At 32.6% G+C, this 12510-nt stretch overlaps 1 protein-coding gene across 2 annotated transcripts in view; it reads right to left on the reverse strand.

Annotated features, from left to right (window-relative positions):
- Positions 1-12510, reverse strand: part of LRBA (LPS responsive beige-like anchor protein) — a 760266-nt gene that overhangs the window by 547494 nt on the left and 200262 nt on the right. Inside the window, exons 32-34 of one of the 2 annotated variants that reach the window (XM_036887834.2) lie at positions 8372-8450; positions 6701-6834; positions 318-379 (exon numbers count right to left, since the gene is read on the reverse strand). In XM_036887834.2, the coding sequence (XP_036743729.2) occupies positions 318-379; positions 6701-6834; positions 8372-8450 (275 nt within the window). Of the gene's footprint in view, positions 1-317; positions 380-6700; positions 6835-8371; positions 8451-12510 lie in introns of those variants that run through there. The other variant, XM_057493634.1, reaches the window with a different exon arrangement.

Genomic DNA, 12510 nt, shown 5'->3' on the forward strand with positions numbered 1-12510 from the left:
AAAAATAAATCTGTTTCCATAACCTTAATATACACAGCAAAGAAATTTAGCCTTCGCAAGATCATTTGATCTGAACATTTTTTAATGGGACTGTAAAAACCTGTTTTCTTACTCATCTACCTGATTTCTCCCAGCATTCAATTCAAAATAATCCACTAGTTTCAAAGACAAGTAATTCTTTTACAATAAGAATAAATTTAAAACTGCAAACTCAAAACTCTATGATAGCAAAATTTTCTAATAAAATAATTATAACTTCCTTACAAAATAAACTAAAATGTGAGAATTTATTTTAATTCAACATTCTTGTCACTCACCTGGGAACACAGAAGCATAACCAACTCCACAACTGAACTACTAGACTTCATGCAAACCAGACCTATTTTAAAGAGAATTTTAAAAAAATTACAAAGTAAAAAACAAAAAATGAAGGATTTGTTATACAACTTTGTCCACACTGGTTCTTAAAATAAAATTCAACATTTGTTAAGAACCAAACCCATACACATTTGATCATAGAAACAAGGTGACTACTATAAGCTTGGCATCAAAAATACCACAATTTTTCAGTAAACGATTTTATTTTAGCTTCTAAACTACTAAAACATTTATTACAACTTCATATATAATGACATTTCACAATACTCATAGAAATGTGGGCAACATATGCCATATTGATCAATATCATCTACACTTTGTTTTGGAGAGAGTTGATTGTTATACATGCAGAGAAGGGAAATGGCTCCCTGACCTTTGCTTTCTCCACCACACTCTCTCCCTTCAACCCTCTAGCTATCAATCAAGTTTCCATTTTGTTTCGTGGCAGCAGACATCCCGAACACTCTTATTAGTACCTTGACCTGTGACCTCACACTAAACCTTAACAAAAGTGCAAGCCGTTGTCAGTTATACATTCTTGATTTCTTATAAATTTATTTACATTTTCTCCTTTATGTTTTGTTTGGGTTCACCAAATATATCTCAGGAAGGAACTTCTATGCAGTTAATACCTATCTAAAGAATTTTTTAGCTTTCGTTACCAATAAAATCTAAAATAGTTCATTCAAAGAACATTTTATAAGCACTATCTTAGAAAAAAGCAAAGCCAATAATTAAAAGCATTAAATTAATTATATTAATAATAACCAGAAAAATTATAATTTTTTATTCTATACTTTCCTAAGCAAGCACAAGTTAGGATACAGGGTTAAACAGCTAAAATAATTCCTAGTGGCCCTTACACGCCCTACAGAATTACCTTCTTTCTCACCATTAAAGCTCTTGTGGCATCCTATCCCATCCTATTCCCTTTCTTTAATCTTCTTTCCTCTTTTATTTATGATGCCTCATACCTTCTGGTAGTACATGTTGGCAGTCTCTAGCCTTCCAAATAGAATTCAAGTTAAAAAGGCTGTTCACCCCCTTCACTTTTTAAGAACTTATAACCACTTTTCTCAAAGTCTGAGAAAATACGTAACATAGAAATGACAGAATCATGTCAGCAATGGCATGAAAATTAACTATAGAATATCTACATGTTGCATTAATGCATCTACTGATTCATTAACTGGACTAAATTGTGGTTCTGTAGAGCTAGATGAGCATAGCTCCTTAGGCTAATGCAAAGGCCTAAAAAAAAAAGCAATATTCCCATCTCACTGCTGGTACAGCCTTCTGCTGCACTGAAACCTTGTCACTTTTCATAAAATGCAATGCAGCTACATTAAGTTCCATACACTTCAACTTCAAAAGCTACTAGTTCCAGTAAGTAAATTCAAATTTTTCTTCAACTAGGTTATTATTCTTTATTGCTCTATTCTAGAGAAACCAGGATTCCTATCACTTCTCCTTTTATGGAAAAGCATTTAGGCCCTTATCTGGCTCAGCCTTTTATATTTATTCATACAATGAATAAGTTAGAAAGATTTATATGTGGATGCCCCTTTTACGACATATCACAGAATACTTCAATACTTGTACACTTTAAGAAAAATTATTGTTTTCTCATGTCAAAATACAGAGTCTCATTTCAATAATAAAAATAATGGTTAGCAAACCAGAGGAAGGTAGACGATAACTTAGTTGATGTGAAAATTTAGCAAAAAATAGATCCACTAAAAAAAAAAAAAAAAAAATAGATCCACTAATCAGTGAGTTGAGCATACAATGATAGTAAAATGTCAAATAATGTATCATAGGTTGATTAGAACAATTCACATGTTTTTTTGAAGTGGGGTTTTGTAGATTTGTAAAGGATGGGAAAGAGAACCTGGGTGGATAGTGTGTTGAAATAGTTTCAAAGGACAAAAGATACCTTACATTAGACCTCTAATACTAACTCCCTGCCTAAAGAACACTGATTCTGTAAACACAACTATATAACCTCATGAGTAAATAAACAAGAGGTAATAACAATAAGGGATTTAGTATCAGATTACATAACTTAATCACATCTCTCTATTTTTTACCTAAATGTCTGCCTTTTAGCAAGGGTAACACTGCTTGCTTGCATGAAATAGCAAGAAATGAATTATGAACCAGTAAATCTGTATGCAGCTTTACATTTAGACTCTAAGAATTATCAAAGGGAAAGCCCTAAAACAAAACTTGGAGTGAAGTTGTAAATTGTTACAAGTTTTTCATTTTATACGCACATACATCCTATTATTGCCTCAATTAACTGAAAGCAAATAGGGTTCTGTAGGCTCAGAGATCTGAATAGGCTCACAATTTGACCTCTTTAAAGGCCTCTCAGAATAATAGGTGTGCTGAGTTTGCTTGGTTTAATTTTTGGTTTTTCAGAGATATATAATTTTTGTCTCTTTAAAAAAGACAAACTCAGAATGCCAAAAAGCCAACAGTTTTATCCTCTTCTGGAGTTTCATGACCAAAGATGACTGTAATTTCTTCACCAGAGACTATTAATCCCACGTCTACTACTACTGTTTTTCCTTACTATTAAACTCAGAAATACATAAGTGGTTTACTAGATATTAAGCTAGCAACATCTGAATCCAATGATCTATCTAAACTCTCAAGTATACCATGAAAAACAGTCAATACCATACAGAATATAAGTACCCTTTTTATAAAAAAAAATTTTTTAAGTTACCTTAAATAATTTACAGAAAGATAAAAGGATGGTGATAAACATTATTAGAAGACTTAATAATAACTTAAGCATAATAACTCAAATTCTTATTCTATATTTTCCTGGTTTTGAAGATTTTGAGCACTGTCCTTTGGATACAACTAACTGTTCCTCATGAATGTGTAAACATGGTTGGTATCTTGTAAATACTAATTCTAAATTTCAAATAAACTTTTAGGTTCTGACTAACCATTAATTCTGGTCTTTCTTCTTGAGTTTACATCATCAAGTGCAATACTTTGGAAAAGTTCATTCAAAATGAAAAGGACAACCATCTTCTTTTGCTTCAGAATTACAAAATGTTTTCCTCTTTACATTTTCAAATACCACTCAGAATGATCAATCCACTGAATTTTCTCATTTCTACATCAACTTTTCCTTCCAATCCATCTTTATATACACACCTACCTTTAGTATTTATTCACTTAGGAACTGTACAAAGTAAACTGTGGTGTATATAATCATCACAAGCAATGGAAGAACACTGCCACATGCCTTTGTGGCAAAATGCTGTTACAAAACACCATGGTCCTTCCTAGGCAATGACGTGCTGGGAAAACCAATTTCCCTTTTATCCACAGAAATACACTGTGTACTAATGAATTCTTACAGTTTGGTAAAATCTATGAATGCTGCTGCCTGCTTCTTAAATTCATCCTGAGATGGTCTAATAATTGTAAAATGTCTCCTTCTGCCAATTTTTTCACCTTAACATATGGGCAAAAAATGAAAAATTCTGAATTCTTAACTATATTCAACGAAGGCTAAAAATAAAACCACAAAGATGGCAGCCACAGACATTTTTTACACCAGTATTTCTCAGCCTTTTTTCATTATCATCCCCCCCAAGGAGCCATTTCTGACCATTTTCTAATTGTGCCCCCATGAAATTTTAATAATAAAGATATAATGTATAGATGTATTGTGGCCCACTGGAGGATCACAAACCATTGTAATATCTAAGATATTTCTTCCCTTCACAAATACCAGTTTTTGCTCCCATTGAGGAAAGAAATTTGTATTTTCTTCAAATATGATGCAATACTTTGGGCAATGCAATAACAAAATAAGGATGATCAAGAGTGATGATTTGTCTTCCTCTTGCACCATGGTTCTAGTGGAAATCCAAGTATTCTCGTTTCCTTATTATTTTAGTCCTCAGTATAGTTGGAATAATTGGTGAGTAATGATGAAATGGCTAAATGTTTTAAGATACAGGAAAATTAAGATCACACTCCATAATGAATCTTAGATTTGTAAAATGTGTCTAGTGAACTCACATTGATAATTGTAAGATACAACAAATTTTATTTTTTAAGCAATTTTTTAAAAATAAATAACAATGTGTCAATCCCTACAAAGCATTGTAACTACTTGAAAAAGAGTTAACATTCACTAAAGTTCAGACAATCAAAAAATATGTGATTAGGCATGATACATCTAATTTAACTTTTAAATTTAACCTCAAGACATCAGGAAATACATGGGATAGAGACACTGTTAAATGACACCATCAAGAAGCAATAGCCATAGAGTACCAAAATATGTAACATTCTACAGAACCAACCTACCAGATTTTAACAGGTCAATAGCATGATGGAGAATAGGGGAGATTATCTGACATTAATAAAGACTTAAAAGACATAACCAAATGCAATAAACTATTTTGTTTGGACCTTAATCAGAAGAAAATCAATTATAAAAAGACATCTTTTAAGTAAAGATGAATATGGGCTGAGCACTAGATGACATTATGGAACTACCATCAATATTATTAGGTGTGAAAGCAGCAATTATGATTATGTAAGAAAACATCTTTTTTTATACAGATTATGAGTTATTTAAGGATGATCTAGAATTTGCAAGTTTAATACTTCTGAGTATCTAAGGTGATCCTATCTTGCTGGATTACAAAATTCAAAGACAAACTAAAAAGCAACAATGTCTTGTTACAACAAAAGCTATAATTAATACATTCATTTTAGAGTACTGAAATCTAGTTCATAAGTTGTCACACCATTTTAAAAAATAAATATTTCATATGTAAAGTATAATTTAGGGTGAAGGGTTTTGATTTTTCAATTCCTTTCCTTTCAAATTTTATTACTTCGTTAGATCAAACAGTCCATAGCAAAACAAATTATACCCTTCAGCAGATAAACTTCCACACCAAACTTAGTATTTCTAAAATCTGAATTTTTTCAAGTGAATTCAATACTACTTTTTGATTATATAAAAATGAGATCACTCATCACCAACTCCATATACATCTACAGCAGAGATGATAATGAAAACGCTGTTTTCGCTAAAGCTTATTACTTATAAACAGGTATTTTAGGGTCAAAAAAGTGCTTATTGTCCATAGTTAATACTCAGATACAGATATCTTATTCTATTTACCTACCTATACCTTGCATTTCCATTATATTCTATTTCTACAAAAAGAGGGGCTTTTTCACAAGTTTTAAGAAATTGCTTAGGGTATCATCTAGTGACTATTACCCAACAAAAAATTATAACTAAAACTTTAAGTTGATATTTAAAGACTAGAGTACAAATAATTGTGCTCTCATAATTTTTCAGCTTTAGGAGAGTATAAATAAGAGCCTCATCCTAAATCATCAACAATGGACACAGACAAGCTGATACAGCAAACATCTAGTACAAGCATTCTTGAATGCAAAAGAAATTCTACTTTAGCATTAAGAAAGTCCCCTAACTTCTTTAAAAAGTCTAATATTGTGACAAAGATTGGTATTTTAAAGTCAGTCTGTTAAGCTCTTAGACAGAACTAATTGTTTGAAAAGCTGTGCTCTACTGAACTGCTATCCACTGTTTGAAGAAATTCAGGGTAAGGCTACTTTTACTTAGCTGCATCACCCTTTTTAGTATCTGAAGACACTCACTACCTGGCAAGTGCTCCATGTTTTTAATTTTAAAAAATAGCCCCAATACTTGTCATCTATTCTACAAATAGCATGGTTTCTATTTCTAACACATGCAGCAACCTACTTCTGCATGCTAGCTAGTCTGACACAATCTCAATATTCACAATCTACAAAAGACACAGTAGTCTATGTATAGTCAGGAAAGAGTACAATACTACTGTTATTTCTACTTACTTACTATAAATTACAATTCTGCTAATAGAGACTAATAATACATTCCTCATTTCCTAATATGTGACAATACACTACTGTTTATTTGGATATTAAGTTCAAGTAAAATCCCAGATAAATGCCCCACTAATTACTAGAACACTAGTCTATCCAATCCTTTATTCTCACAGTTAATGTGTGGAAAAAAAAAAATCTTAGTTCTTTTGGTTCAATACATAATTTTCTACTTCAACCAAATCACTAATAAAACATCTTAAACAGATAAGAATATGAGATGTGACTTGGTCGTCAAAAGATACACTCTGAGACTTGTCAAAGGTTGATAACAAACACTGAAATTAAACACATCTTATTATCCGTTAAGTTTTTAATCTTGAAGTTTAAAAATATGTAATATACAAATACAATTAACTTAAGAAAAATCACTTACTTGTTCCTTCTATAAGCAGTTCTTGTCCATGGCTACCCAAAAGAGTCCGAGAAAGAAAAGGGGCAAAATCCACAAAAATCTCCCGCAAAAGAGGAGCTGCCTTTTCCAAAGCATGTTCAAGCCTCTCTGTAATACTAATAGAAAGATGTTTGGTGACCTGACTTTATCAAATTTCTACTTTTTAAAATGATTTTCCATAGAAATATAAATTAAGTGAAAATAAAACAACCTGAAGACTCATTATTGCTATGCACACCATTCCTTCTTTCTGCCCAGAATATCCTTTTTCATTCTCTTCTATGTTGCCACCCCGAGCACTGACCAATTAATGTGGTTAACAACCACTCTATCTACCATCAGCTCTTACTGGAAGTCTTACAGTCTTACCTGGCCAGTTCAAAGCACTTGATTTTAGCCCCATTATAATCTAAACAAACTCTATCAAGTCTCTATCAAATTTGTCTATTCACTACTAAACCATCAACACTTTGAATTCAAGAACTATGTCTTCATTTTTAAGTCCTCAGATATAGACTCTATATACTAGAGTCTCAATTAAGTATTTATAAACTGAAAGAATCATTTTATATTCTTTTTCGTTGACATTTATCTCTATAACAACTTTCTAAAGCAATCTCAACACCTGTTCCTTTGAAAATAATATACTTCCTGGCACATTTATAATGATCTCAATTCACACATTATGTCTTTGTGACTCATGTACATATTCATAAATATATGTAAATACATGCAAACACATATATACATATATACATATAAATTTAATGAGTTAAGAAAAACAAGCCCCTTATATTTCAGGAAATACAGAGATATTGACAGCTATCATTTCTCAATTATAAACCAAACATATAAACAAACAGCTACTATATTATCTACTATTCACTCACAGAAAACTTCCCATTCATATTACCAACAAGAATTGCTATAGAAACTATCAACTGGTATAAAGTGCTGGAAATTTCTGCTGTCAATAACTATCTCCTCCCAGTTACTACCTTTAATACTACTCCTCTCTATTCATCTCATAGTCCCTTATCCCTGGACAATATCACAACTACAAGCCTACATTGGGAGCACCCAAGTGCCTGTATTTGTGGAGAGCTACGTATTTTCCAGTTGTGGTAAGGAGGACCAAGAATGCTGGCCACAAAGACTCTAATAGTAGAAAATGTTCACAGCATTCTAAATTAGAATTTGAAATGCATAGTCCCAATTACACAGGGTTAATGACAGTAAAAATCTATCTGTAATTCAGTATCATTATGGCTTTGGTTAACTGGCTAAAACTTATTTTTTCAGCATTTTTATGGAAGAGGAACAATGAATTCCAAACTTTCAGTTTACAATCATACGAAACAAAAGTCATAAGCTACAAACCTCCTGTGTAATTATTTGTTATGCTTGCAGCATTCATTAGTCACAACTAGCCACTTCTCATGAACATTTTACATCTCAGAATCTTTAAAAGGAACTTCTAAAAATACTCCCAAGCCTCTACATGTCATACAGATTTTTAAAAAAAGAAACAAAAGTTAAAAAAAAATAAAAAAGTGGGTGGGGAAGAAAGAAAAGAAATAACTGTAGCTATAGGCAGTTTAAAAATTCATAAAGAATAATAAATACAAATATCCAAGTTAGAAGCTTGAATACCTCATGTTTGAAACTTGGTCTTGTGGAACTGAACCAACTGTTGGAACCGAAGGCAATTTTGCATTGGATGATCTACTACCTATAAAAGAAAATAACCATTAAACAGAAATTTTCTGTTTTTAGATACAAGGGTTCAAACAAAAAAGGATATCTTTATAAAAAGTCAACAATAAAAAAGACTCATAATACATTTTTAAATGCCCACTATAATTTGCATAAACATTAAAAATCAAGGTTTTTCTTCAATCATTTAATATGTAATCTGAGTTACTAATTTGGATTATCATGTCAAGCAATCCTTCCACCCATAGGCTGAAGAAATAATAGAAAAGTAAACTCTGATTTACCAAATTGGGATCACAATTCCTCCTATTCAATACCAAGTGGCAACATAGATTTACAAGTAGAAATTTTTTTTAATTGAAGCAAAGAACAGGAACAGCTAATTCCATATGTAGCCTTAAATAGATATACCTCCATTACCATGAAAACTGTCCTTATTCAGTCACCAAATAACTTCTACACACTGACAGAGTAGAGTCAAGCAAATGTAATCCAGTGAACACCTGAAAAACCTTTCTTAAATGATTCAAGCAGAATTTATACTCACTCATGTGTCATTGTAATTAGCATATAACTTGATGTTGCATTTGTCACATTGTATCTTGATTTTTAATGTCTTTCTTCCTACTATATTAATCGTTTTGAAAGTGGAGACCTCTTTTTCCATCCATCTATCTCTAGAGCACTGAGAACCAGACAATAGAAGGTCCTCAACTGGTGTTAATTGCTGAAACTATTCCCTTACACATCCCCATTTACCCTGGTCAATCTTCCCACCTGTTATATACTTCTCCCTCTATTTCCTACAATTTTATGTCCCTATCTTTGTTCAAACTACTGTGAAAATTAATTCCCACTAAGTGATCTTATTTTATTCTCCAAAGAATACTCCAGATACCCTTAAAATATCTTGTGTATTTATTATATTGAATAGCCAGTTCACTCTTATAGTATAAAATATTCAAACTATTTTGTCCTATACATAATCATCATCTTTATATTTTTAATGAATAAACTGTGCTTATAAATTTTACTTGGCAAGAGAAAAATAGTAACCAAGAAATTAACTCTAACAAACTCAAAGAACAGACAAGAACAGAAACAATTACATTATGACAAGTCTTGAAAGAGTGAGTCTAGGAGACTAATTTGGAGGATAACTTACTGAAGCTTGAAGAGTTCTAACAAGTTCAAGAAAGTAGGGGAAAGATAAAGTTCCCATGTAGGAATCAGGATGAACAGAAGAGAATGTCATTCAATCGAAGCTAGGACCTGAAGAAACCAAGAGCCATTTGCTGTCTAAGGCCAATATCAGGGAGAAGGAGGAGGAAAAGAACAGACTCATACAGTATCAATGCTCCTCTGTTACACAGGGACCGTGAGTCACTGGAATCCACCTGGGATGGTATCCTGATGACCTACAGTGTACAGGTATAGGAAGTGTGTACATCTTGCTTGCAGCTGCAATTTCAGGAAGTAAAGTTTCAGGTTCTGAAGACCCTAAAAGGATGCCAAGTTAGTCTTGGGATAACTACAGACTAAAATTACATAACAATTCTATAGAGGGGCAGACCAAGAAAGTCAGCACACGAAACAAAGAATATGCAAAGCTGATAAACAAGGAGGGGAGAGGGTCGGGAAAGATCCTGGAATCTATGCACGATCAGAGGTCTGATGCTCAAAACTTTCATCTGTTCTCAAAACTTCAGGCATGGGTATAACCATAAGGACCTTAAAGACAGAAAGATAGATGAAAAAGAGATACAAGAAGATGGGTGGTAGAAATAGACGATAAGGTAAAAAAGCAGCCTCTGACATCCATGAGCTGGCTTAGTAATACCAACTAGGCCCTGGTATTGTTAGGTGGACTGGCACAGAACCCACAAACTACATCTTGGTGTTCTCTTGTTGACTATAAACAATTTCACAAAATATCAACATCAGACAAAGCAATGCTGTGACCACGATGAATCGACATAGAATAATATTACTCTGTAAACATGTCCCAAGGGACAAAACCATGAACTCCATCCAAATAACAAAGATGATCAAACATTCCAAACCTTAATATGAACGACAGCTGTTTCTTTCTAATTGTAGCTTTAGCCTCAGTCATGTTTTCCATGCTTCTAGACAAGATTTATTAAGATAGCTAATCATAGAATTACTCAGGCTTCCTAACAGTATCCAACTCAGAAGGAAGCCCTACTTTCTTAATCCCTCCCCAAAAATCACCTAAGCTTAAATCTTATAATAATTTTTTTCTAATATGCTGTTACTGAGATGCACCAAGTTTCCCCACTGTGTGCATTCTCCCTCACTGAGCTAACTTATTCAACCAAGGTTTATTCATGGTGGTCTCTGATTGGAGGACATTGAGAGAAACTTTACAAGTCAGGCAAAGAAAGATAGCAATCATGGGCTTATTTTTAAAATAAGCAATTAAAAAATCTCTAAGTCAGAATTTTTTTCCATAACAACCTATTTCATCATGGTAAAATGTGTATTTCTCCACATGGTAGCAGAACCTCTAAAAACAATGCATTTTTTATAATCAAAGGCATCTTAACAACCATAGCCAGCCAGAATTTGAGACCTGATTGTTAAGAAAATACAATGGATAAAATCAAGAAAGCAACAGGATCAAATCTGAGATGTAGTAAAAGACTAAATAAGGAAGAACTGTGTAACTACTTGAAATCTTTATTTTGCCATTCTACAACCTCAAGATTATATAAACTCAAATAAAAAGTTTATATAAACTGAAAGAAAAACTAAATAATCTAAACACACTGAGTATAATGATTTGCTTGTGGTAAAATGAATATCTAAGAATGAAGGGCCTTACTGTAGCTTGGTTCCAAGGGTACAAATCATAGGAGACCATCTCCATCACCCTCATTACTACTAAAGAACTGCAAATGTTGTAGTAAAATGTACTCAGGCTTAAAGTTTAGAGCTCTTATCAGACAATTGTAATTGTGTGTTACAAATATAATCAGTTATTTTCCCATTATGACCATAATATGAAAACACCGTGCTTTAAAGAGAAAAAGGGCCCTTTTCCCAAACCTTGTTTAAGTAGTCAGAATGGAAGCGATTAACTGGAACAGATCAAAGAAAGCATGAGCAATAGGAGTTGGGGCCGCACTGATCCACAGCAAGGTATGGAAATCCAGTATGAAGAAGGCATTTAAGTAGAAAACAAAAAAAAACTTTCAGGTAATGGCTTGAAATTTAGAGTATCTGTGTGAATTCATGGCTTCACTAAATATAGGTATATATAAAAGTACATTTAAATATAAACCCTCATTCAAATATATACTTATATCTCTCTATGTGTATACAATGTATTCCTAATTTTGTCTACTGACAGAACCTGGGAGCAGCAATGACCTAACACCTAATGTCTAATGTCCAGATCTATATACTATTATCCACTAAAAAAGAGAAATGGCTAATTCAAGATCTGTGGAAGGAAAGCACAAAATGAACTTGAACCATCTAGTTTTGTTTTTTTTACAAAGCAAGGAAATGATCATGGACTGACAGGATATGTCACAAGAAGACAGAAACCAGCTTGAAGGACTCCATTCACCAAACTGGAGATAAGCTGAGAATCAAAATAAATAATGATTGTTAACAGATTACAACACCTCCAATAAAAATCGGTAGGGCCATATTCACATTATAAATTAACAATCTGAAGAACAGGATACTGAAATAATTTCAAAGTACCTTCCTACAAAACACTTATTAATTAATTACAAAAGGGAAAGAATAACTTTACAACATAGAAACTTAGCAGGAACACTTTAGTCAAGTGAAGAAAGTGGTCATTGTTAGTATGGTGACAAATCAAAACTGAGCACCATGCGATTAGATTCTTTTCTTCTCCATCTGTTCCATAATGTTCCTACCAAAGAAGTATAATCTATTTTTAACCATAAGGAAATTTCAAACCAACCAAAATTCAGGGACATTCATTTGAGTTGTTCTCAATCTTTGAGCATAACAAACAATGCTTTTTAAATGTTTACATAAATCAATGTACATGCTTTTATTTTCTTCAGGTA

This window comes from Manis pentadactyla, chromosome 1 (assembly GCF_030020395.1).
Source record: "Manis pentadactyla isolate mManPen7 chromosome 1, mManPen7.hap1, whole genome shotgun sequence".
Lineage (NCBI taxonomy): Eukaryota > Metazoa > Chordata > Mammalia > Pholidota > Manidae > Manis > Manis pentadactyla.